A 27,810-nucleotide genomic window follows, 5' to 3' on the forward strand; every position below is an offset into this window, starting at 1 on the left:
CCGCCATGTAACGCGGACTTGTGCATGAATGACATTTCCAGCCTCTACCTGGATTCTGGGTGTGTTTTTTACTGCTTCTAGAGATTGTAGGCAATGCTCCTAAGGACTGCCTGCTGTAATGGTTGCCGTTGTTGCTGAATACTTGTCATTCTTCTAAGAAAGGGACAGAGTGGAGGAAGAGAGTGAAGGTCCCCTTGGGTCATGTAGATGAGATAAGGAGCGATTGTTTTTGAATAATGAAGCAGTAACATGCTGGATACAGAAGCACTGAGCAGTTTCACCAGCTGGTCTTGTGGCTTTGTGGGAATTATGTGCCCTGCTGATACCTTCCACTGAGTACCTGCCCTGGCCGCACAGGCTCACTCTGGGCAGATGTAAGCACACTCCCGGAAAAGTGCAGCTCCCAAGTAGTTCTGAATCATTGTGAATATTTGGTTGTGATGACAGTAGCACTCCACATGGATCCACTCCAGAGCTTGCCCAACATGACAAGAAGCTGCTAAGTTATAAGCACTCAGCTATCTTGTGGTTGAAGTGAGTGGCCCTGAGGCAAGACCTTGTTGCCTGGTGTGGGTGATACAGCTGCGCACTAAGTTAAAAAAGGAGCCATGGGACTGTGCTAGCCATGGCCCTTCATCTCAAGACAACTGTAATAATAATAATAACAATAATATGTGTGCCTCTGTTGGTGAGACATGAAAGTATGTAGTACTGTACCACAGGATACTCTTGCAAAATGAAGTGTGAATGTAACTATTGTGCTCCAAAGAAGGCTGGGGCTTCTCCAGTATGGATGTGACAGAAATATGCCTTACAGCCTAGGCACTGACATGTCCATCTCAGCAAACTGAGTAAATAAGTAGCCAAGGTAGAAATCTGTGTGGAGTTCTGTGCCTAAACTCCTACACAAGTCACAAAATTCATGTCTGGCTGCTTAAATGTGTCTGGTGATACACCTGTCCTAACTTTTATTTCCATGTAATGCTCTTTGAACACTCTTGAGGGATGGTAGAATTTTATTAGTGGTCCCTCTTGAAATGGGCCAAGTGTGTAGCCAAGCATGCAGGACTGGTGAAGCCAGAGATCAGTTAAGAAGAAGGGACCTGGCTTGGTGATCCAGAGATCAGGCTTGACTCAAGAGAAAATGGAGAATGGGGAACACTGGATTTTGCTCTGTACTCTAGGGTCTACCTCCACATTTTATTAAGAAAAACCTGAGCAGCCAGGCTACCATCCTGAAATTTGCAAGATTTGTACTCAGACCTTCTTGGACTGAGAAATGCTTAGATTTTGGCTTTTCTATATCCTTGATCTGTGCTCTAATAAAGCTTTAGGGCACAAAGTGTCTGTATTACCAAAGTGCAAAAGGAGACACTTCCTATTAAGTTGTGGTTTTTTTTAAAGATACTTTATTCTGGATGGAGCATTGGTTAAAACAGGATAGTATATAATTTGCTGTCATCTGTTCTTCAGGGATGAAGTAATAAAAATGTTAAACCCAAGACAAATGTTAATTAAAATATAGGTAAGGTGTAGTGAGGAACAAATAAAATAGATCTGTTATCAATAAGTTATTTTCAAGAATTATTATCAAGAATTAGAGTCACATTTGAGCAGGGAGCCTAAGAGCTAGTGCCCATATATATTTCACATGCATAGATGCATGATGATACATAATTGATATATAATGATACATAAACTACAAGTTTTCAAATAACACAACATGGGTCTATTATACTTCCCATTTTTTAGTGGGAATATTAGCTTAAAGGGGGGTCTGTAACTGGACATAATAAAAACAATTGATTAACACTGTAATTCCAGGATATAAATTAGGTAGAAATGGTAAAGTAGATTGTGCTAGTTTAGACATGATTTTAAAAAAGCTTACTGTCAAATAAAGTAAAAAACAACAAGATTGTTGCCTGCTGAACTTTATAACAGGTATTACAGAAACTGTCTGGACTGAAAAACTGTACCTGCATAGAAAGAGTATACTATTAGAGCAGTGCTAAGAACCACTTTATCTGTAAGGTAACAGAGGTGTGCTAAGAAATACCAGAAACAGTAAGAGAGGAAAAAAACTTAGTAAGCTAGTGACATCAGTCGTTTCTATAGAAACTGGAGGCGTGTTACCTCAGGGCTTGATGCAGAAACTAAATTTGTAAACGTTACAAATGGCTGTTGCTTGGAGCAAGTAATCACAGACCCCATAGGAAGAGAAAGAACTCTTGGTTCCTTTCCAAGCAGCCACTTCAATAGTGACACAACTTCAACATCCAAAAAAAAAAAAAAAAAAAAAAGTGCTGTGCTAATGTATAAATAGTACAGAAACTATATAAAATGGTTGAGTCTCCAAAAGGAGATTAAAAGGAGCAGCTGAAAGGGTAGAGTCTTTCGAGGCACAAGGGACTTTAAAAGTAATGTAGGGAAAACTAAGAACAGTACACACATAAGATATCCCCCAAAAATGTCACCTCTAAGAAGACATCTTTTTGCAGCTTCCAAGACAGTATTTTTAAGAAAGGTTAATACCATCCTTTTTTAATGAAAGATGAGAAGGAAACCTCCTAAAAATTCTAGGGAGCTAACGAGTAATCAAGAAGTCTGTGGAGCTGACTAGTGATGGAGATATGAAAGGACACTTTTTGCTCAAGGAATCTAATGACAGTAAAAAAATTATGCTTGCTTGCTTGCAGTGGAGCCCATTGCAGGGGAACCTACTGAAGAGTGGGCTGAAGGAATTGTCTCAGGTCTAAATTTAAAACAAGTAATCCAAAAGAATAAGACTAATACCTGAAACAGTAATCAAACTCTATTCTACGGGGTCCCATAAACTGCACTTGAAATTGAAGTTGCAAAACTACTAACTGTGGTGTGTGCTGAACTGGCTTGCTTGCAGTAGGCATACTGGTAAATGATACACTGACTGAGAGTCAAAATGGCTTTTTGGTAGAGGGACATCATGCTTCTGATTCTGTCAACATCGCTACGCTATTATGTAAAAGATCCTTGATCTGCTCACTCCTGAATATTGTGTCCGGGACCACCTAGCTTAGAAAAGGTATGGTAAAAATGAAAATGCATATTCTTAATCTTAGAAAAAATAGGGGAGGTATGCTAGAAATCAATGAAATTGTGACTATTTTGACAAAGGTAAGATGAGAATGGATATTCTCTGTTTTTTCTAAAGCAAGAACAAGGGGGAACCCAACTGAAGTATTTGGAAGCAGTTTTAAATTCAAAACAATGCAAATAAACATAGTTTAATTGTGTAACTCATTGCCACAGGAAGTTTTGAAAACCAAAAGGATGAATAGATGCAGAGTTGTTGTATAAATGCATGTAAGAAAGGCCCAGAAACAGCTGTTGAAAACAGTGAAGTGTTCATGGCTTTCAGTTCAGGAAATCCATAGGATCCAGGTCATTTGAATTCAGCAGCATATAGGTTAAAATCATCCATGGAAACATATTTAACTTCATTCTTATTTTTCTTAAGTGTCTGCTACAGATCCTGTTAGGCACAGGAGAGTGGACTCGACAGGTCTTTAATCTGGTCTATTTTTATGCATAGATGAAAAACTTTAATTGTTATTTTTTAACCAAAATATTAAATAACAATTTGTTTAGTACTGTGATTGACACTGCTCTTTATCTTCAGAAAATAAAGTCTTACTGTAAAACTGAAAAACTGGACTGCAATGAAAGTACCTAAAATGTCAGTATAGTAGATACACTGGTAGAATAGGCACTGCCTTTTACCTGTTCATTAAAAAAAAAATGTTGGTAAAGCCAGATCCCAGCAGATGGTGTTAATTGTGTATTCCCTACTTTAACAGATGTAAAAGGTTTTGCAAGAGCCTGGCACTGTTGTACTGAAAGATATCTCTCTTCATTGGGAGCAAGCCCGCTCTATGCAAAAATAACTCCCTATTCCACCTATGGGCATAACACACCACATATAGCCTCCATATGAACCAAAGAGTGTGTTTTTTGGAATACTTGTTCCTTGTGATGGGTAGTGGGACTGTGCGAGGTAGCACCCAAGAAGGCATTCCTGGGCATTTTGTTGTGCTAACAGGTACCAGGGTATTGTGACTCACTGGCACAGCGCTTTCAGAGCTGGTGGGGGTGAGCTTTTGTGGCAAAGCATGCATACTTCCTGAGTGAGCTGAAAATCCAAAGGCTGGAGATAGGCTACAGAACAAGAGGCTTCTGTTGGGACAATTAAATAAGAGAAATAAGTTCAAGGCACATATTTCTAGGGTAAAAGAATCTGTTTTTCTTGCTGATGAAAACAAGAAATCAGTCTTACAAGACTACCCACCTCAGCAAAACTGTTATTCTTTTTATTCAAAGCATTAGAAAACCAGGAAAATAAGTAGACATGCATCTGGATTCCAGTGAACCTGCCTGGTACATCGCTCTAGAAACAAAATTCCCATTTATACATAGAATTTGCAGGACAGAAATTTGCTAAAACTGATCTAAAGCTGACATGATGAAATCCAGAAGGAAAAGGTTTTTACTGTGATTGACAGAAGTTAATGTTGCCTATTTTTTCACTATGGAACATAAGAAATGAGTTGAACATGTTTTATATTTCCCAGAACTAGCAATTTTCTGTCCTTGGAAAGTTTTAGAGGGAGGAGCTCAGAGGTGCTGTGGGAGGGACTAAAATTCATATTAAAGTTTTGGCATGAGAGGGAGAATTGTCAGAGTGGAAGGTTTCTTCTGAGGTTTTGTTTTTTTGGTTTCAATTTAGGATGATAAGTATTCATGTTCAGATTCTTCTAGTAATTCTTCTTTGGAATTCTGATTGTCAGATTATTCCCAGGATTGAAGAATGTGGACTTTCATGTTCTCAGGTAATCTCTTACTTGTTCCTATTTACTATCTATTATTATAGTAGTTGTATGCTGCCAAAATAATTGTAAGAAAAGCAAGAAAGCAAAAATGGAAGAATATTTAAGCTGTCCTGAACATTCACTTTAAATTCTTGTCATTCTAAGTATCCAATGTAGGAAAGATGACTGTTAGGAAGGGAGTAAGAAAATGCATCTTATGCTATTTCCAATTGCTGTTGTTAATATCTTTTTTAATACGTCTTTTGTATTTGAAAAAAATATTTAATTCATATTAATTAATTTGGAGCGTCAGTTTTTACAACAACAATGGTGCCAAAGAGATGAGGGATGCAGGAATGGGAGGTTTCAGAAATTGCTGATTATGTTAGGAATATCCAAAACACTGAATTTCCTGTGAAGAAATGAATTAAGCTTGAGAAAGAGCAAACCCTGTTTTTCATTTTTTGGGATGAATGTAACTGCAGTATTAAATTTAATGGCTTATGTATGTGAATAAAAGTGTAGTATGCACCATACTATCTCTTAAATAGCTTTGAATTTTGTGTGTTTCCAAATATTCCCACAAAGGGGCAGTATGGAGATATTCTGCTTCTGTTGGCATTCTGAAACTGCAAGAATAGAGTAAATACAAAGATTAAAAAAAAGGATAGAATAATAGGGAATCTGACTTTCAGTTTTAGTAGAGGATGATAACTATGTACTTTCAACAGAGAAGTGGAATTGATGGCATGAAAGAGTATGGCTGTACAGACTTCTGCTTGAAGATGTCAGTGTTTAGGACAGGCAATGGGACATACTAAATATTGTCTAAATGTGGTGGTACTACTCAAATACTAAGTTAGTACATGTTACAGCAATTTATTCTATGTTTTAGATGTGTATCCTAGAAAATGTCAGGCAAACGTGCTTATCAAATACTAGACTGAGGGAAACCTCCTTCTCTATATTTAAAGTTGTTTAATATTCCCACATTCAAATTCTGTAGTCTTTATTCACATAAGTGTTTTAGAATAATAAAAAATAGTCATAAGAGATTAATCTCTAGATGTACCTCAGCACTTGTCAAGAATTTTTATGTACTTAAGTTTATGAATGCAAACACACATGTATGTTAAATATTTTATGCTCCTTGGTTTGCTGCAATGAGAGTTTAAAATAGAAATAATTTACTGTTCTAATTTATCCCTCCAAAGAGTGTATATGAGTATCGGACTCAGCATGTAAAAAACAATAGCAACCTTTTTTTGGTGGGATTCAGTCTAGGGGATAGGACTTACCTGTGGGACCTTTAAAGGGCATCTTTCTCTGTCATATCTTAGGTATGTATGTTAAGAAGACTGATTCATTAGATGCCTAAGGTACAGACACAACCCTGAGGTCTAGTAGAGTGGATCCCTTTCTTTGCCTTCAGGAGTTTTTTTGTACAATTTTTCCAATATTGAATGTTGGATAAGTGAGAAGGCTGTGGTTTTTTTAATTTATAGGGGAAATACATTGTTTCCAGTATAATGGAATCGATCAATCATTTGTGATGTTAAAGATAGGGTTTGGTTCATGTTCTCTATGCTATGTTTCTGCTAGTTGTATTCAGTAGAATCTTGAATGCATTAATGAGTTTTTCAGACAAAAATGTTTTCTCACTGGGAACAATAATGATCTCAACAGGACAAATTACTGCCAGCATAGCATTTTCAGTCTAGCGCAAAGCATTTTAGCTACATGAACTTTAAAGTATCATGACTAGCTTGTTAGAGAAAAATCCTTCTTCCTTTTCCTTTGGAAGTAACTTCAATTTCCCCACATAACCGACCACAATTTGTTTTGAGTTACTTTAAAAGGGAGCAGTTTATCTTCTCCGTAGTTTATAACCCAATGCTCTTTACAGGGGCCCTAACCAGGGTTTATAATTTGTCTCTGTGTATGTGAAATATACGTGTGCTGCCTTCTCCTATAGCACATCAGATCACAAAGAAGAGAATCAATGGCATTTTTTATAGGAATTTGCTTAATGTGATGATGCGATAGTTTTAAAATTACATTATCAGAAATTTTCTGTAGCTGCTATTGCTACGAGTGAGTATTCTAGATAATTGTTTTTTTCTTTATGAAGTTGTCCCATAGGTTTGTGTAGTGGTTTTCTCTTCTGCAGCGTCAGCTCTGAGGTTGTGTGGTTCTTCATAAAGCATTAGGGGAATGAAAAGCAATTAATTTGCATTTTTCTGCATTTTTCAAACTGTGGATATTGTCAGAAAGTTGTGAGCAGGTTTAATAACTGAAACTGTTGAGTTTGACCAGCAGACTAGATTATAGGGTGGCTATCTCCCTTGAATATTTGTAAGCAGTTTTGATTTCCTTGGGTACTCCTAATCAGAATAAAGCATTGGTTATACTTAAGAGGGAAATGGTGACATAACTGTTTTGACATATGTGACTTAAAACCCCTTCACTATAAATTTTTTAGATTTTGAATCCTGTTGCAACTTCATGAATCATTATTAATTTGCTACGAATATTCAGCAAGATATCTTTGCATTGGCTTGTATAAGGCAATATCCAGGTTTCATTACTATACCACAAACTGTACTTCTTTTCAGTACAGGAAAGGAAAAACCAAAAGAACATCAGATGTTTATGCAAGTATTACATGAAAATTTAAACAGCATGAAAATACGCAACTGTGGGTTGATTGGTGGCAAAGGAACAGCAAAGCTTTTATTATGTGTTATGATTTATTTTTCCTTCCTTATTTTAGTGGCTTGGCTTTAGAGCCCAAATGATATTCTCATATGCAAAGGTTAAACACAATGGGCTTGGTCTCCATGCCTCACCCAGTAGCAAACACAGTTATCAACCAAGTTTCCTTGTAAAAGCATAGGGGAATCCCAGCCTGCAATTGAAATTGGGTTTGTGCCCTACTCACTTTACAATCCACATTGTTTGCAGGCTGTACACAAAGAAAGGCTTAGGCCAAATTTGACTCAGCAGCTAGCAAAGATTGAGAGCACTATATTTAAAAAAAAAAAAAAAATCTCCAGAAAACTATGAAATAGTTATTTGCATTGTCTGCCATTAAATGTAGTAACATTTCCAAAGTCCACGGATAGAGAAGGAAACCCTAAACTGAATCTGGGATTTCTTTGCAGTTATAAAGATTATAGGCAGCAAATTCTTGATATCGCTGCTGCCTGTTCCTGCTATTTATATGTGGTGTTTCTTTACTGGATATTTACGCCATGGATCAGTCCGTTCTTGCTGAATACTACACACTGCAAAACCAGTGATTATAATACAGCCCTTAGGCCACTAACAGCTGAAATAAATTGGCATTCTTCGTTCATTACTAAGGTAAGCAATTAATGTTTTAAAAGTAATCCCAAGCCTCTAAAAACCAAACATGATAATCTAGGTGACATAATTCAGTTGTTCTCTAAAATCTGTTTGAAAAACTGATTTTAGACATGGAATGTCTAAAGTGTCTACAGAGCCTGATCAGAGAGACCTGGCTTCCTCAGAGTGAGTGAGAGAGGTACATACAGTGTGAAGTCCCAGCCTAGGAAGATGATTCACCCCAGACTTTTTTGCCTATGCGTTGATGTACCTGATGACTGGAGGAGATGCATAAAAATATAGAACATGCCCTCTGCTAGTATTTGCTGAGATGCAGTACAATCCACCAGAGCATGCCCTAGATAGAAAGCCCGAGTTTTTCATCCCTGCCTGTCACTGACTCATTTATGTGGCCCTATTCAAGTGATTTCCTTTCTCCAGTTTTCACAAGTACAAAATAGTGCTGACCTTCCTGTGTGATGTGTCTTAATTATGTGTTTTAATTAAGTGCTTTCAATACTATAATTAAATGTTAAGTACTCGTTAGTCAAAGCAGTCATACTTAAGAGGCTCATTCATATTGAGTCACTGTATCAGAGTGATATTTACCCATTTGCTTAGATATCCCTGCTTGCCTTCTGTGCTGGTAGCCAGGAGAGCTGCAGTTTAGCAAGTTTAGGTGACTTACCTCTTGGACTGTGTTTAACATTTGCTCTTAAGGTTATAAATAGCTTGGCAATGACACTTAGTTTCTATGTTTCCTGCTGTATCCTATGCAACTGATTGGGTACCATCCCATTTCCTCACCTCCTGAGAAGGAAAAAGCCAGTGACAGATACAAGTGGGGACTTCCAAAACTTTATAGTGTACGTCATTATTAGAGCATCTACTAGCACTTACTTCAGGAGAGGTGGAGATGGAGAAAGCTCTGTAATTCAGAACTTGAAAAAAAATGCAACAGTAGCTCTTGGGTTTTTTTCTTTCTCGCTTCTTCCTCAAGAGCTCTGGAAAAAAGGTTACAAGGTCTGGAAAGAGATAAGCCACTGGAGCAGCAAGAATGGAGGCACTACAGATAATCGTGAAAGTTGAGGGCAGAAGATTAACAGATATTGGTCCAGGACATGATAAGGTGTCCTGAAACTGAAACACAAGGCAGTACTAGAAGCTTCACCGCTGTGAGATATCAACATAAGTATGTGTGATCAGTACCTATAGCAGGAGGAAGATATTAAAAAAGTCAAGGGATATATAAGTAAACTCAGCAGGAGATGGAAGCAGCTGACCTTTGGCAGTGAACTTCAGCTCACAAATCTCTAGGGAGGGAATATATCCTTCAGCTCCATTCGGACCCAAAACTCAATGTTGAATACTGAGCTTTGGGAACAGGTGCTTTCTACAGCTGCAGAATATTGCTGGCTGACTGATTGATTTGCAATTGGAAAGCTACTTGTAATTTTATCAAATCTGGGAAGTAAGGTCTAGGATTAGCTTAATTTGTACATTTGCTGGAGCTGGCAATGCTGTACTTGTTGCTTTGCCATGTTTGTTTATACTGTCCCGTTTTCCCTCTCTTGCCAGAATGCCTGTGCATGGGAGAGAACCAGGGACAATCAAAAATGAGAAGGACCAATAAGAGGTTTTAGAAGACTTCTTTGGGTGCTTTTGCATAGCTTTGGGTGCTCTCCTGGCTTTTTGGCTTAGCATTGAGAAGCTAGGCTTCACTCCTAGATAGGCAGGTAATTTGGACCTAAGAACGGAATTTCTTCTTATATCTGACCAAAAATCATTTGATTTCTGGGAGCCATGAATTTCCATGTTCTGTGCTGTGGCTACCAGGCTGTTCAAACCAGGAATCCACATTTGAAGTTCTACACCTTGCTTTACCATCATCCATCTGGCACAGATGTTTTCATAGCAGTTTTCATATTTTCAGGAAAATATTTTTTCTTGTAATTTTTTTGTTGTTAACATATATTGTCTGCTTTTTGAAAACCAGGAAATTATTTGCCGTCTTAAAAACACAAAACAGAAAATATGCTCTGAAGAGCAGCATGTTGCTAAGGAAGTTCCAGATCAGCTCTGAACTACTTGGCTAGGAATGATTGCAGAACCGGTAAATTCACGTATACTCAGATATGATACAGAAGCATCACAGCCCTGACCCTGCCTTCACAACTGCCAGAATTTTCTGAGGTCAAGAATAAACTGGAAAGTCACAGTAAATAATGATGCTGAGCACTGGAATAGGTTGCCAGCGGAGCTTATAGAGATCTCCATACATGCAAAGAAAATATCTCATACATGTCTCAGATAAAGGTTATTCTTCCTAAGGCAGAAATGTAGAGTAGATGGCATCTTGAGTTCTTTTCTAACCCTATCATCTCTGTTTACATTCATCATTTTCTTTTTTGTTGGAACTAAAGGTGGTCTTTCAAGTCTTATTTAACTTATTCCTTTGGAACCGTCAACAGAGCCAAAGACCTGTCTTGCTGTATTGTATATCCTGCCCTTTAAGCATGCAAAATATGGGACTCACTGTGAAAACTGTATGGGACATACCATCTAATTCAGAAAGTGTCTATATAGAAATGAAGAGAATGTTTTACTTTGAAAATTATCTGTGGCTCTTTCTCTTGCAAGAAAATATTTCAACTTAGTTGCTTTGAATATGTGTGGTAAATTTCAATCATTTCTGGAAAACTGGCTGTCCTGGAGTTGCCCCTACTTGCCTGCATATTTTCAGAAAGATGAATCACATAAACAACATTGTACAGTACTAGATGTGTGTTCATTGTCTTTTCTTGGAAAAACTTTGAGGAAATAGAATTTATTGCAGTTAATACATTTCACTGTCTCCAGTTTTGTTTTTCCCTTTCACCCCTACATATGCAAACTTCCTTGATCTTTTTCCCACTTCCTCATCTCCCTGACCTGCTGTTCCTTCTTCCGTTACTGCAATGACAGTTTTCTCCATTACTTTTCAAAGTTTGATTATTTTGTATTATAATGTTTCCCCATTTGTGGTTTGTGGGGTTTTAAATTAATTTTTGCAATTTTCGTTATAGTATCATGCTTCATGCTTAGTTTTGGCCAGTGGTATGTGTTCTTGTATTCCCTCCCCTCCCCCCCCCCCCCCCTTATATTTTATTTATATATGATAGAATAATTTTTGGAGCATGGTCATATCTGTGTTACCTTACATTCTGCCTTTGTAGCTTATTTTCTCTTCCACTTAGGGGTAAAAATACACATACACTTTTTAGGTGAATGTGTGGCATAGGTGGTTTTCAGTGAGTAAGGGCTATCATTAAAAATGAGACATAGTGTGAAGCAACATATGAAAGTACTGAACACTTGATGGGTTCATTAAGCTGAGGCCGTGCCCAGGAATTATTGCTGCCTCTAGCGACAACAGCATGATCAGGAAAGTCAGGTGAAACAATGCTGCTGTTGTAACGTTGGTAGAATCCTGTTTCTTTGGAAGCCTTACTTTTGGACATCTGCCTCCTTTAATTGGACTGTGCTAACTTTAGCATCTACAGTATGTGGAAGTTACCCAAGATAAAGTCAAACTATATGATCATTCCATAGTTTGTTTTCTCCCCCCTCAACCCTTCCCAAAATTATGAGTGAATAGTAAAAAGAGAAATAGACTATGTAATGACTTTTTTGAGTAATTATTTTTGATTTTGCATTTTATATGATTTATTCTTCCTTAGCATTTGCAAATTTATTCATAACGAGCTTCTATTATCAGTTATCTCAAAATGCAAATGTTTCAGCTGGAATACACAGAATAGATGCTTTCAGTAGGTCTTTTCTACATGGCAGATTTTGAATGTTTTTTGATTTTTCACACTGCTAGTTCTTTCAGCGAAAGGTGTTTTTGGCTTTTGTTGCTCTTGATAGGAGTAGAAGGGCGTGTATGCAGGGATTCTCTCTTGATAGGAGAGGAAAAGCATGTATGCATGGATTATGGTTTAAGATTTCTGATGTAGGATTAAGACTTTGGGATGCCATAATAATACAAATATGAATAGTTAGGAAATAATCCTCTCTGTCAAAAAATTTCAACTATACAGCTGTGAAAAAAAGTTTTTAATGTACATGTACTAAGAAGATTTTCCTCATTTTGCTGTGGCTAGAGTGTTTCTGTAAGTCAAGCAAGCATAATTAGAGATAGCCAGGCATCTTTAAGGCTTAACATCATTCCATCTTTAATGGAAGTAGTTTCTTAACTGATACTGTGGCACCAGGAAGGATGCAGTGGCCTCTCAGGACTGCCATCCAAGACTACTCTACCACTGCTGCTAGCATGGCCTGAGGGATCATTTGTATGGCCTTACATTCTTACACAACAACATAACAAGCTTAGGCTAGAATAAAAGCAAATTCAACATTTAAGAATATTTCTCAGCAGGAAGAGCTATAATCAGGGGTAATTCCAAGTTTGTTTAGGTTTGAAATTTTTCTCTGTCTAAGAAGAGGGAGAAACACCATTTTTATGGGAGCTACAAAAGCCAGAAACATGTGCTCCTGCATTTCTCTCCATGGCTTTGAAGAGTGTCTCAGCCCTGACACGTAGCCTCCAAAGTCTTGGAACTGTTAGAAGAAATTATTGTCAAGTGCATTTTGCTGTTCTAAATTTTATTATGCTTTGTGATCCATGCTGGCAGGGTTGGGATTAGCAAATTCATTTTTCTTTTGAAGCCCCTCCACCCCCAACATTTCAGGATAGTTTCTGTGCAACATTCACCTATTCTATGACCCTGCTCCTTTCCTATGGTTCCAGGTTATTAAATACAGATTAACTGGAGATCATGAGAAAGCATTAGCAACTTGTCAGGGCAGTGTGAGAAACCTGCATACTCAGCATTGTGGTGCCTCAAGTTAGGCAAGGGAAAAAGTTAGGCATCAGGTTAGTCTGATCTCCACTCTCTAGAGCCCAGGCATCTGAGTTATGAGCCAGTTTGATGTTCTTTATTCAGAGTAGCTGTGGAGAGCCACTCTTCCAAAGTTTCAGTTTCTGAGTTTCTGGTGTTTTCTTTTTTTTCTTTTTTTTTTTTTTCTGATAACTGCTTAAAATAAAATCTAAGTAGCCTTTGAAGTAGGAAACAAATCTCCCATTTGAATGTTGAAATCACTTAGCTTTAAAAATCACACTGCATCTTGCCTGTCCTTCTCTCAGACCACTGTACTTTCATTTCCTCTCTATACAGTATCACTGCTTTGACAGTAGGCCTGGGAAACCCTCTCATTTACTGGGCAGCATGGTGAACAGACAATTTAGGGTTAGAACTGCTTCAGATTAAGAAAGATGTTGAAGCTGGTGGTCCCTTGAGCTAAGGTCTTGAAAAATGGCATATAAAAGCTGGACTATGCCCATATTCTGCTTTCGTCTTCTAGTATTTCCAGTCTGAAAGAAGCTAAGCTTGAGTTTTTTTAGTTTAACCTCTGTTACTATTAAATATCCTCCAGCTACCTGCTATGCTGGGCGATGTGCATGTTTTACAAGAGCATGTATGCTATCCCAAAGACCTTTGGCATGAGCTGGATGGTCATTTACAGCTTCATTCTGGTCATGAACTAAACAGCAAACTACATGTATCCAGGAAGCTTTCAAATCAGAAAGGAAGGTGCCTGATAAGCTTACGTGCCCCTGTTAGGTGGCAGTTATTAGGGTATCACGGATCATGTTGTTTGGCTGAGATTACTACAGTTTGCTTAAATCATGTTTCAGGTACCTAAATCCTCTTTTAGATTTGGCTGACTCAATCTTACTTTGCAAATGACTGCAAATTTTGGCTTCATTTGAATACCAGAAGTAATGCAGAATCCATACAGAGAAAGTGCCTTACTTGGAAATTATGTGACCCTTTTCTCATGGGCAAAGCTGAAGTTTGTGTAGGTGTATTGGGTTTGTGTGGTAAGGTTGTGGTAGTTGGGGGCTTCTGTGAGAAGCTGCTAAAAGTTTCCCCTATGTCTGATGGAGTCAATGTGAGCTAGCTCCAAGACAGATCCACCATTGGCCATGGCCCATCGATGATGGTGGTAGCACCTCAGTGATAATGTATTTAAGAAGGGGAAAAAGTTGTGATGCAACAGCAACTGCAACCAGAAGAGGGGAGTGTGAATACGTAAGAGAAACAACTCTGCAGACCCAAGGTCATTGAAGGAGGAGGGGGAGGAGGTGCTCCAGGTACTGGAGCAGAGATTCCCTTGCAGCCCATGGTGAAGACCACGATGAGGCAGGCTGTGCCTGCAGCCCATGGAGGTTGTCAGTGGAGCAGACATCTGCCTGCAGCCTGTTGAGGACCCCATGCTGGACTGGGGGATGACGGAAGGAGGCTGTGACCCTGTGGGAAGTCCGTGCTAGAGCAGGCTGCTGTCAGGACCTGTGGAGAGAGGAACCCATACTGGAACAATTTTGCTGGCAGGACTTGTGACCCCATGGGGGAACCAACGCTGGAGCAGTCTGTAACTGAAGGACGGCACTGCATGGAAGGGACCCGTGCTGCAGTGTTTGTGAAGAACTGCAGCCCATGGGAAGGACTCGTGGGAGAAGTTCATGGAGAACTGTCTCCTGTGGGAAGGACCTCATGCTGGAGCAGGGGAAGAGTGTGAGGAGTCCTCCCTGTGAGGAGGAGGGAATAGCAGAGACAGTGTGTGATGAAGTGACCACACCCCCTGTTCCCCATCTTCCTACGCCAAGTGGCGGGAGGAGGTAGAGAAAATCAGGGGTAAAGCTGAGCCTGGGGTAAAGGGAGGAGATGGGGGACGGTGTTTTAAGATTTAGCTTTTATTTTTTCATTATCTTGCTCTGATTTAATTGGTAATAAATAAATTTCCCCAAGCTGAGTCTGTTTTGCCCATGATGGTACTTGGTGAGTGATCTCCCTGTCCTTATCTTGATTGATGAACCTTTTGTTACATTTTCTTTCCCCTGCCCAGTTGAGGAGGGGAGTGGTAGATCGGCTTTGGTGGGCACCTGGCATCCAGCCAGGGTCAACGCACCACAACAGACAAAAAGTTTTTTTCTGACTTGGATCTGATTCAAAGTTCATTCAAATCATTGGAAAGAGTTTCACTCAACCATAGTCCTATACAATTTGTGAATGTGAGCAGTATGGCATTTATTATAAAAATCAAAGTGTACAGCAGAGCACTGTTCTGCTCCTGGGACTGACCCTAAACTTAAGCAAAGCAAGTAATTGCCTAGAGCAAAACATCGAGGACTTTGCCGTGTATGCCAGAGCACTGGAAAGCCAGGCCTGCAATGTGTTCCCTCTTTGCTGAGCAGTAGTGTTAGGATGTATAAGATGACAGTAACTGGAATAGAAAAAGATCTTCAGGCCAAAAGAAAAGTAAGTATTTCCAAAAGAATTAATCACTGCCTCCAGCAGCAGCAGGAAGAGTAATTCTATCCTGGAGGGTCTCTTCTCACAATTTTCACTTCGGTTCTGGCTTTTCTTTTTTTCTTTTACCTTTTCTGTGGCAATCTCATTGCCTGCTGGTTCCAGGCACCTCTGAGGCTGTAAGTCTCAGTGCTGTCGGCGCTGCTGAGGGATCTTGACTACGTTTTTCTTGTAGCCTCTTCTGTGCTACACAGATTGTTCCACCATCCTAACCTCAAAGCATGGACAATCCATAGTTGTCTGGAGAGCTTGTGGAATCTATGTCCTCCAGTTTTTCAAGAAATGGCCAAAGTAATGACTGACTTGAAGTGGTGTTGGTGATAGTACTGCTTCTAGCAGAAGGCTGGACTTGGCGACCTCCAGAGACTTCTTCCACCCTGAATTTCTTTGATTCCTTTTTATCATCCTCTGTATGAGATCTCCAGTCATTCATTGAAATAACCGTTAATGCTGTGCTAGAGTGTCCCCGTCTCATTGTTAGATTAGAAGTGCTGATTTGGTAGATTAGTTGTCCTTTCAAGTAGCTGAGTGGTCTGAAATTTTTGACACTCTGTGTGTGGGATGGTGCTGATTTACACCAGCTGAGGGTATGGCATTCCAAGTGCATTTTAATTTTACTTTGTCTATTGTATGTAATTCTGTTGGTTAACAACTTGTATTAAAATTTTATGAAACATGACATCAAAATGATTGACAACTTTTTTTGTTTTGTTTTTTATTTCTTAAAAAAAGAAGCTAGAGCATATTGTTGCTTCAAGCAAATTCTGTTTCTAGTCCTAGAGTTGAAGCATACAATAGAACAGGCAGCTTTTATTTCTGACTGTCATAGCTCCCTTTGGTCCAGTAAATTTAAAAGCAAGTGGTTTCTGTGTAGGTCCTTTTTGTATCACAACATTATTTTTAAATACAATTCACTTAAAAAAAAAATACAAGGGGGGAGTATTCTTCCCAGTTGTGAGACCTCATAGCAATGTTGTTTTGACAGGACATTCACTTATAGGATAAATGCATGTCACTGCAAACAGTTCCCAGAAATATAATTACTGTGCTGCCAACTCTTTCACTTGTTCTGCTCTGCAAAAAAGATAAAGCCATGTAGCCACAGTAATGGTCAGAAGACATTATATGCCACATGCAGTCCAGCTAAAATATGGGACAGTCCAGTTAAAATATGGGAACAGGATTCCTCTACATCAGTACGGTGCAGAAAGATATGCATGCTGTGAAGACAGAACTCTCTGTTGTACCTGTATACTAGCAGGCAAACAGAAGGGCAAAAATCTGAAGGGCCTGAGGGTCTTGTGTTAGTCATGTGCTCCTGCATTACTCGAGTACTGCTAGACTTTGTGTAATGGAAGTGTTGCCCGTGTGACAAAGAGCAGGTTGTAGAGGACAGAGTCTGTACATTTGCATATATGTATGAAGTGGCAAATGGTGCAGGAAGCAAAGATTGGTAAAAGGCTATGCTTTAGACCACTGTGAAGCCTTGCTGAAGACTGGCCAATAATCTTCAATAAAACTAGTAATCCCTTCCCTGTTTTTTCATTGTCAGTTCACTATTTAGTTGAGAGCACATCAGTAGCGTGTTAACACAGGCAGACATTACCCTGCTCTGTTGGATGGGCACAAGCCAGGTATCATCCAAAAAGTGTGTGACATTGTTAGCACTGTACTGACCCTGAGCTTAATATCCCACTTCTCAGCAGCACTTATCTTCTCAGGTTTAGCACTGCACTAATGTGCTGGAATGGTTCTTGTTCAGCTTGGGACGCATGCAGAGAGACTCAGGGCTGCATAATGCGTAGGCAGGACTCAGCTGTTTTGTTTTTAGCATTCTGTAAAAAAATCGAGCATCATCCAGGTGCTATTGTAGAAGCAGTAGTTTAAAGTAGTCAAAAGTAATGCTTTTCCGTAAGTTCAGGTGCCTATTCCTTTTCTGCATGGATAACAGGCCAAATGTTTCCTCTTATGATTACTTAACTGATCCCTGTTCACATGTATCTGATCACCACAGTGTCAATAAAAATTGAAGAACAACCTTGTGGTCTGGCAAAAATTAAAAAGGATCATCAGTAAGATAGTTTTACCTTGGCAATGAACGCAATTACACATGACATCAAAACGAATACAGATGCTCCTTTTGAGAAAAAGTCTTTTGGGGACACTATCAGCAGTACGACCTATGAATTTTAAACAGTTCTAAATATTCATATTATGTGTATTAATCAGTATAATTCCTCTAGTTCTCAATAAATATAACTACAATTTAATAAAATTGCCAAGTGTGTCCCATAGGCCCATTATTTTTCTTTTTCACTCATTTCCAATAACGTGCTTTTTTTGTGTAAATAATTGTCCATGATATAGTTAAGAATTTTTCTAGTGGGATGGGAATCATTGTGTTATCCCTGTGCTTCCTCTTACTGTAAAGAATTCTGTTTCCTTATATTTGGTAAGATAAATACAGGGGTAGCCTTTATAGGACTAGAATGAGAAAAGTCCATTGAGTCCAATCTCCACCAGCATCAAGGACATGTGAAGTGCAAAGCTGTTATCTATTTTGCCTGTGAAAATAGCTCTGGAAAAAGCTAAAGCATACTCAGTTGTTTTCATTTGTGAAGTTCTCCCTAGATATTATCTGGGGTCGAAGGTCTCTATGAAGGAAATTGCAGTCATTTGTTGATAGTCTGAGGAGCTTATGTTACAGCTTTGAATCCTCTCTGTTTCCATCCAAAGTTCAAATCATATAGATCCACATCACTTTGAGTGTGGCTGTCCATTGCTCAAAAATCTTTTTCTTCATGGAGGCGATCACATTAGCGTTGCCAGTTTTTTCACTAGAGGCCATGAGAATCATTTACGACTCTTATGGCATAGCATCTGTAGGCTCTTCCCTCCATGAACTGAATGAGGTGAGCAGATGGAGAAGGGAAGGCTGCTGCTGGATTGTTTGCATAGAAGAGGGTAAGTACCTCCCTCTCTGTATTGGAGGATAATTACTGATATGACATAGTTGTGGTGCTCCCAACTGAGAAAAAGAATATTGCGAAGGCACCAAATTTACAAGGCACCAAATACATCCTAATGGGAAACTGTATTCAGAACTGTGTGTGGTTCTGGTCACTCCGTTTGGACATTTACATTAAAGTAGAAATGGCTGCAGAGAAGGGTAATGGTAGAAGGAAATCTTGTTTTATTAGAGAGGAATAAGAGTTTGGCTTCTATACTCTTGCAAAAAAAGCTGAGAAAAGGTGTATTACTGGTTGTAGATAACTGGAAAGTATATTCCAGGGTGGAAAGCACCCATTAGGAAAATATTCTTCGCTAGGAGGGTGGTCAGTCAATGGAACAGGCTCCCCAGGGAAGTGGTCACAGCACCAAGCCTGTCAGAATTCAAGGAGCATCTGGATGATGCTCTTAGTCATATGAGTTAGTTATAGGTAGTCCTGTGAGGAGCAGGGAGTTGTACGTGATGATCCTTATGGGTCACTTCCAACCTGAGATATTTTATGATTCCATGATTTTATTTAAGTGAAAAGATAATGGGCTCAATCAGAAGTCAATACAAGATAACTATTATTGTGCTTACATTAGAAATTAAAAGTTTTGGTGCTGGCAAAGAACGGGGCTTATAGAGCAGCCTTGGCTACTGGATCAGTGCAAGTCTGACTGATTTTAACTTTAAGCTTCACCAGTTTTTGAAAGAGATTAGATGATGCGGTACCTGTGGTTTCCAGGGGATTAGGCCCAGATCTGGAACATCCTTTCTAATTGCGTGCAGAATAAGTTGGATTTGTGCAGAGCATCCCCTCTCAACTAGAAATCAAAAAACTACATTGTTAATCATCTTTATCAGCCTTTTGGCTACAAACTCAGCATCAGTTATTGCAAGACCATACTTTCCGCATGTTGTAAAAACACATGAAGTCCTATGCTTACTTCTAATGGTGGTCAAAGAACAGAAACTGCCGGAACAGATGGAAACATCAGAATATGGTCATGTTCCTTTTTTTCTGCCCTCTCAGACAATAGAACCTAAAGTAGAAATGTAGGTAACAGCTTTGCCACTGAGGAGCTCTCAAAAGGGGGAAAAACTGTTCACTCTGCATTCACTGACTTTGAAATAGGCACCTTAATGACTGAGTGTTAAGTGTCTGACAACCTGGTCCCAGTTAAAGAATACATTTTAAGGCATTTTCAGAGATATTACTATTACTCACAGAGTTGTGGAAGAGCTGCCACCACCTCTTCTATGAACAAACTAACAGACTGCAGAACCAGATTTGCCTCAGTCTTTCCTGCATGACAGGACATTTCTACAATTCTGTGCTTGATTCAGTGCCTGGCAATGTAAGAGGAAATGGGAAGCAGGTCTAATCTTTGTTCCTTTTCCTTGGCAGTTTTAATTCATGAAAATACTCTCTGTGTCCCCAAATCCAAGTCTACCTCTGCTGATCTCACTTTCTTCTCTACAGTCTTTAAACAAAGCAATGTGATACTACAATTAGCTTAGATTGAAGAGAAGTTGCTGTGCTAGCTAAAAAGTTGGCACCACACCTTCTATTCAGAATGCTGCACGTTGGTGGTGTCTGTTCAGATAACCTCTAGCTATAGTTGAGTAATACCACAAATGGGGAAAACCCTAGAGAAATAGGAAAATCCCTAACTGTTTGTGCATTGTGTAAGTATATTTTGCTTAGGCTCTTTGCCAAAGCAGATATGAATCAAAGATGCTCTCTGTATGAGAGTAAAAAGTACTATCATGTTCAGGATCTTATTTTTGCATAAAAGACACCCACGGCATTTGTGAAAGGGGAAGAAAATTTCCATTCTGGTTTTAGTGTATTATGTCTTTCTATTGTATTCGTAGCTGAAAATTCCTGAAAACAAAAGATATAGAAAGTGGGAGAGGAACTTGGTTTATTTATTTGAGTTCTTCTTTGAGACAAATGGTCTCTTTTGACTATTTTGCAAAATGATTATAAAAGAATATGCCACCCTCAACCCCCCTTGGTCTTGTACAATAAAAAGAAACAGTTATTAAAAATAGGGAATTGAGCTGTGACCAAATGCTTGCTGTAACTGGCAAGTGTTTGTGCAAATGTTTGATTATTTATGTAAACCTTCCCAACAACTCCTCACCCAGAACAAAACCAAGTGCCAAAGAATGACAAAACATCTCCCTACTAGAACAAAAATCACTGATGGATATGTTTATTTTTTCCTGTGGAGACGATAAAAAAATAAATGCAGGATGGTCCTGGGAAGTGCTCAGATGATAGGATTCATCGGAGCAACAGTGAAAAACAATAATTAATTGGATAGACTAGAAGATTTAGGAGGATTTCTGCATCGTCCCACAGCCCCACAGAAGTGGGTGAGGTTTTTTTCTTCGTATTTGTAACTGAAGATAATCTATTTACAGACAATTTGCATTTTTCAGGTGTCATAACAGGGGCTCCAAAGCACTGCCCTTCTTTGAGTAAAAGGCTGAATCCTGTGAGTTTTGTGAGATCTTTGTTGTTTACTTCAATGGGACCTTGATTTTTTTCTTAATGTATTTTTGCACCATGATTGTAACCAGAAAGAACTGTTAGAGATGTTAGTTTAAAGATGATATTCTGAGAAATTTTGACTGGCAGTTGGGAATTCTCTCAAGCCACCTAACCAAAATATTTTCAATAGTCTGGCTGCAAAATGGGAAGTTAAAATTACGGAAGTAATTTGCTAAATTATCAACTTTATGAGAGATTAATTTCTTCCAGTAAGCAGTGGCTCAGCAATTAGTTGATCCAACAGTTAGGTTTTCTCACCAAGAAAGCTCCCTAACTCACTAGATTTTTTGCAGTCATTTTGTATATTTGTCTAATCCACTCCCTAAGGCCATGGAGAACCTCAAGAAAAGAAACTGAATTCAAATTGTCCTTCTGCACAGTCCTGCAGTGTTTGATTAGAAGTAATTCAAAATTATGGTTTTGAAACAGCAGTTAAAATTCCAGTAGTTTTATGTGAGCTGGCATGTTCCACTTTTATTTGTTTAGTGTTGCACTGAATTATTCAGAAAGTTACAGTCTTTCTATTGATGAATGTGCATTGGGAGAATCAGCAGACTACAAATGATGCTTTTTCTTTTGAGGAGGGCAGAAAAAAATCATAAATGACAAACATTTATATGAACACATTACAGCAGAAATGAGGTCATATCAGTTACATTTTTCTATCCTTCAGGGGGATTTGAGGAATTTATAAAACCACCGAAACAGAAGTACTCCAGTTTTAGTACATTTATGTAAAGAAGTTTCATTTCCTTTATAGAATCATAGAACAGTTTGGGTTGGAAGGAACCTGTAAAGGTCATCTAGTCCGACCCCCGTGCAGTGAGTAGTGACATCTTCAACTAGATCAGGTTGCTCAGAGCCCCCTCCAAACTGACCTTGAATGTTTCCAGGGATGGGGCATCTACCACCTCTCTGGGCAACCTCTTCCAGTGTCTCACCACCCTCATTGAAAAAACGTCTTCCTTAGGTCCAATCTAGATCTACCCTTTCTTAGTTTAAGAGCATTACCCCTTGTCCTACTGCAACAGGCCCTACTTCTCTGAGTGTTGTAGTATTGTGTAGAAGCAGCCAAAGCAGTATCTTTAACAATGTCAAAAATAATTTTTATAATCTTCAGTCTATGAAAGTATATGACAATCCCTGTCTTACTATAAAAAGTAGTTTAAAATGCCACCTTTTATGCATCTGCACTTTTATGAGTCGTAGTGACAAACTGCCAATCGTAAAAGATGACAACTTACCTCCAGAAGTGATTATTAAAAATCAAAGTGCCAAAAGGACAAAGGAATGAGAACTAGTACAGGTTAGGTACTGGTCACTGGCTTTCTAAAGGCCTTATTTAGCAAGCTTATCTAGCGAAAAAGGCAGCAATGAAAGACAGAAAACGCCCTTCCCAGGTACTGTAGGCAGCTGCCACAGGGCAGCTAACATGCTGTCGCTTCTCATCTGCAGAAATAATATGATTTCGCTTTACAGCTGTGTTTATGATGAGGACAGAAATGTGGAAAAAAGCCTCATGGAAGACCAAGCTATAGTTATTTTGTGATGTGCTAATGCTTACCCAGGCTGCAGTCTCGTTTGTCTGCTACTAGAGAACTTCCAAATGTCCACTGAGAGGCTTTTGCTGACTCTAAAACTCACAGACTGCTGGCTTACTGGCAAGATCCTAAAATGTTTTAATAGGACTGGGAGCTCCAGTCCATTTGAGAACAGAGGAGATAAAGTGTGCCTGCTTATTTTGTGGGTGTGACAAAAGTGTCTCTGTGGATGAGACACTGATTTTAAAGGAAAGCTGAGGGGAACATATATGCCCTATACAAAGGAATACTGGTATAAATGCGATGTCAGAAACATGAATCCCAGCACATCGGAAAAGAGTATTTGCTGGCTAAGTAATAGCCTTTTTTTAGAAGTTATGCATAGTAGTCAAAATAAGATTTCTTATTTTTATACTCTAAAGAATTTTAGCCTGTGGCTAAGTGTTTATTTTACTGGGAAAAAGGATGTAGTCTGTTTGAAAGATAGCTGTAAACTTGTTGAAAACTGTGTCAGGTTCACTTTGCCTCTTACAAAAACACTTTCACGCTTGAACACGGTAAGTATTGTGCCTGAGTAATTTCATTTTCAGGATTCTGAGCCAGATAGTTCTCAGAAATAAAAAGGCAAGTCTTATTTCTGAACTTAATTTGCAATTACTGTAATACTTCCTTCCATTGGTCTAGTATGATCTTCTAAAAATCATATACTATTCAATAGTGTTCTAGATCTGTTCCATTAAGAAATTGCTTGGTTTCTTTGCCCTGGTATGAAGCAGTCCATTGTAAAGTTTGGCAAAACAATAAATAAGCTTTTGGTCAGTGTAAATGGCAGTACCTGATAAAATGATGTCTGTATTTGATGAAACTGTTATACTTGTTACAAAATTTGCACCTCAGTAAAAATAATGAAAATAAGGATAATGCTGATCTTATGTCCCTGTATATATCAGGCTGTCATATGCAGTAGTGATGTGCATTTTCACTGTTTTTGAAAACCTTTTTTTTAACTCAAAAAGTATTTTGTTGTGGACTGTGAATATGTTTATTTGTTTAAGGTATGTTTATTTGTGTACAATGATAATAATATTTTTTGTAACCTCAGCTTTTATAATATTTTTGTTTCTGTTTGCAGGGGATTCATTGTAAAAGCAAACCTTCCAGTGAGTATACATAATTAATATTTTTACTACGTATGTTTTTGAAGGATAATTTATTGCAGATAATAAATCCATTTCCCTGGTGACATACAGTTCACTCTGACAGGGTATTTGCCACCAGTTTCCTTCTACAAAACATCGGAAATTCATAAACTTTGATAAATATTATGTTAATAATGGCTACGCACTATTGTTTTATGGTTTTCCTTGCCACAGTTGGTCACTGGGAGAATTTGCTTAGTCATTTCACGTATTTTTATTGCTCCTACTTACTATTATTGCTTACAGTAATAATACAGGCTCTTAAATTACCTGAACTCTGAAGCCTCCATCAATCACTCCTCCTGCGCACACTTGACAGGGAAGTAGGAGGAAGCTGCCGTGCAGGCAGTCCCCTTAAGAGGACAGTCTTAGCTGGAGGCCCAGCTCTGAGCACCGCTTTTCTCTCGGGTGCCTTTCCTGGATCTGTGTGGCAGAGACTCCACAGACAAGGAGAAGCTGTGATGCTGAGCCACACGCATGTGAGATGCTGATGCTGTCTCAGTGGGGTGTGAGCCAAACATCAGCTGTCACGAGTCTTACTCTGAAAGCATGGCATTTATGGGACACATGTTGAGGTGGAGAGAAAGAACATAGCTGTGGAAGGGGTGCATTTAAAAGTCCTACCTGAAAAAGTCTCTAGCCTTCTGCCGGTGTGCAAAGTGAACCATTGGTGGCTGCGTCAAGGATTGTGAATGAATCTTTTTAGGATTAGGCAGTTGACATGCTAGTTACACAAACTATGTGGAAGGTAGAAGAAAAAAGCAGGGATGTTGACCTTTGCTCTGCCTAGCAGAAGCATGCCTTCATACCCTCGGGCAGCACAGGCTGAGGAAACCAAACCCTTCAACCCTGGTCTCAAAGAGAAGAACTTGGTTATGAATCTGTGCTGGGTATTACACAAATACAAATCTAGATAGTGGAGACTTACTACAGGTACCACGAGGTGGTGATTCATTCCACCCATCTTAGGACAAAGTGATTTATATGCTGGGAGGGAGATGAGAGAGGTTCTCCTTTTCTGTTGACTGCCAGAGGTGTTTAGATGATGCACATAAGCTAAAACTAGATGTTTAGCTCTTAGCTGGATGTAGACTTTGGGCACTGAAGAGTTTGTAAACTAAAGATCCTTATCTTTCAAGATGATGTGCGTGAAGCTGATTGTAGGTTTTCAGTGTTGCCTGAAAATGACTTATTAACTATCTTTAACACAAGAAACATGTAGGATGACTCAGCCTTACAGGGATGATGAAAAAACAGTTTTTAGTTTTCATCTTAATTCACTTGTGCAACAGTGGGTGTATACTTATTTCCATACTTCCTTTTCTACAGTCATTCTTTTTATTATATATTATTTGAGGGAAAATTACCTTAAAAGACCTTAACTGTATAATAGAGCACCTTTACAGTAGTCATTGCTTTTAGCTGCAACAAAAAGATGAGTTTATTTCCTAAAATTTGCAACTATCAGCTCAGTAGTATTTGGCAAACATAACTTTGACTCTGCCTTCTCCCTTCTGCTCTTCTAGTCTATTAGTAGTACATAAGGGCTACAGTGGTATTTGAAATTCACTGTAATATGTCCAGACATTGACATCAATATATCAACGATTTGAAGAGCATTACATTCTCAGAAAATGTATTTGGCTATTTCACGTACGGCTGTGAAACCCTTGTAATTTACTGTGCATTGAAATCTGTTGTGAAAGAGAGGTGGTCAGTCTGATATTTAATCAATTTCATAATAGCTGTAAGTACCTTTAACTGGCCAATTTTGGTATTTATTAACTGAAGTGCACCATGTGGTTATCTTAGGAGAGCATATCTAGTTTGTTTATGAATTTTGTTGAATCATCCTAATGCACAGATGCAGCAGATACTGTGGTAAATCATATGCAAATAGGTTTGAAATGTTACTGTAATTTATAGTCATGGAATGATGCTCCAGTGAAGCAATTTTAGCGTGCTTTAGTTATGCTCATAGATTTAGCACTGTCAGTATCCTAAGTAGTTCAGATTCTTACAGTTTTTGTAGGGAAGAAATAGACAAAAAACCAGTTAGCATTTTCTATTGGGTGTTGGCCTGGACCTCTTATTAATGGGTTTTCCCTGGATTTTTTTTTTCTGTTCTCCAATTTCATCTTCTTGCCTGAGGCTTCAAATTATCCATCTAATCATTTCTATTGCGTATTCATTGCTCAGCTCTGGCTTCTGTACATAAGTGTATATAAGGTGTGTTTTGCTGTTGTGACAGTTCTAGGTTGATTGCTGCATGATCAGATAAAAAAATAATCTGCTGTGGTTGAGCTGATGGCAGAAGTACAAGGAAAGTGTCTACATGCTGAATAATAAGCCTTGACTTCTTTATGCCTGGGCTTATATGTGTCCATAATTAAGGAATCTTTTATTACAGCAACAATCCCTCTCTCATGTAGGGCTAATTACAGTTGTAATTCATAAACATAAAATTTAGGCAAGTTTTACTCAGCAGATGGTTTGTGTAGCGAGATGTATCTTCATGTCTTCTGGGGTGTAGATCAAACTACTCGTGAGAAAAGGGAAGAGGAGTGTATTCCAGAGGAAGCTATCTAAGGGGGGGATTAAAAGATGATAAGGTAAGAGTTTACTAAAGAATTAGTCAGAAATGAGTCTCATACTGTGATGACTTACAGGATGAAAATTATTTTCTGTCAGCTCTTCCATGTATTATATATTTATTGTGATCCAAAGCTAATATCCTTATGCATGATATGATTCCTTTAGATTATTATTAATGAGTTTTGAAGCATCTTTTGCAATTCTCAAAATGTATCATAAAATTAATGGAAAAAAAACAAAGTGGAAGAGTAGTTTCATTTTATCTAGTGTATTACTTATTTATTCTCATTTTGAAGGAAGAAGCTGTGATCAAGGAGGACAGTGTCATTGCTTATGGACAGACAGTGGTCCCTAAAACTCTGTGTGTGTGTGTGCATCTGCCTGGTACTGATCCAATGTCACTAATGCACCCGGGTATGACTTAGGATTCTCCTGAGATAATTCCAAGCCTGTGACATCTGATAGCACCATACCTCAGGCAGTAATAACTAAGGACCAAATTCAAGTAAGTCGTGATAGTCTTTCCTAAAAGTGAGTAAGGTCAGATGACAAATTCAAGTAAGTCATGATAGTCTTTCCTAAAAGTGAGTAAGGTCAGATGATACAGTCAAATTTACCCAAACAGAATACTTTGTAAAGAACTGTCAGCTTTGGCAATGTATGTACATACGTACACACATACACACACACACACACACACACACACACACACTGCTCTTCCCTTCAATAATTTCTACACAGACATAGGAATGGCCAAGATTATAGGTCTGGATCAAGAAATTTACACCAACAACCAAGAAATTAAGTAGAAACACTTGCTTCTGGATACCATTTGGTATCCACAACTGTATGCCATATGATGCAGTCAAGAAAATATCTTTTGAGCAAAGAGACAGAGCTAAAACTAATCACTTATCACATTATTAGTAATAATTATCAGGCAGTTCTGCAATATAATAACCTCCCAATTAACTGTGGGTGGATTGATTGGGTGTTGTACAATAACTCAATCCTGAGATACTTTCAGAATTATTACACCACCCATTCTTGGAACATGGGATACAATGTTCACATCTGGCTGCTGTGCACTGTACTTCTTAAAGTTGCCTCATCTCTGTGGAAACACATTTACAAATTCTTCAGAAGTCAATGTACTTCACTGCTCTTAAAGGCTGATTTGTGTATTTTGAATGATCGATGGTTTTTCTTTGGTTTGCACAAGTTGTCTTCTCTCATTGCCAATGATACCTTGGATAATTGACAGCTGACTCTGCTGTCAGTTGAGGTAAAGGTGTCCTTGTTTTCCATTC

General features: G+C 38.6%; 1 protein-coding gene and 1 long non-coding RNA gene across 2 annotated transcripts in view; one reads left to right on the top strand and one right to left on the bottom strand.

Moving 5' to 3' along the window:
* Position 1: 1 nt before the first annotated feature.
* Positions 2-27,810, top strand: part of IL17REL (interleukin 17 receptor E like) — a 123,002-nt gene continuing 95,193 nt past the window's right edge. Inside the window, exons 1-2 of the mRNA XM_080393999.1 lie at positions 2-4,868; positions 23,839-23,866. Coding sequence (XP_080250125.1) covers positions 4,767-4,868; positions 23,839-23,866 — 130 coding nt within the window. The 5' untranslated portion in view covers positions 2-4,766. The remainder of the gene's footprint in view (positions 4,869-23,838; positions 23,867-27,810) is intronic.
* On the bottom strand, positions 7,889-23,825 carry LOC308066560. Its single transcript, XR_013929199.1, has 2 exons — positions 19,335-23,825; positions 7,889-17,656 (listed from the first exon to the last, which is right to left on the bottom strand). It is a non-coding gene; the product is annotated as an uncharacterized lncRNA (long non-coding RNA).

The sequence above is a fragment of the Falco punctatus genome (assembly GCF_963210335.1).
Source record: "Falco punctatus genome assembly, chromosome: 6".
NCBI classification, from domain to species: Eukaryota; Metazoa; Chordata; class Aves; order Falconiformes; family Falconidae; genus Falco; species Falco punctatus.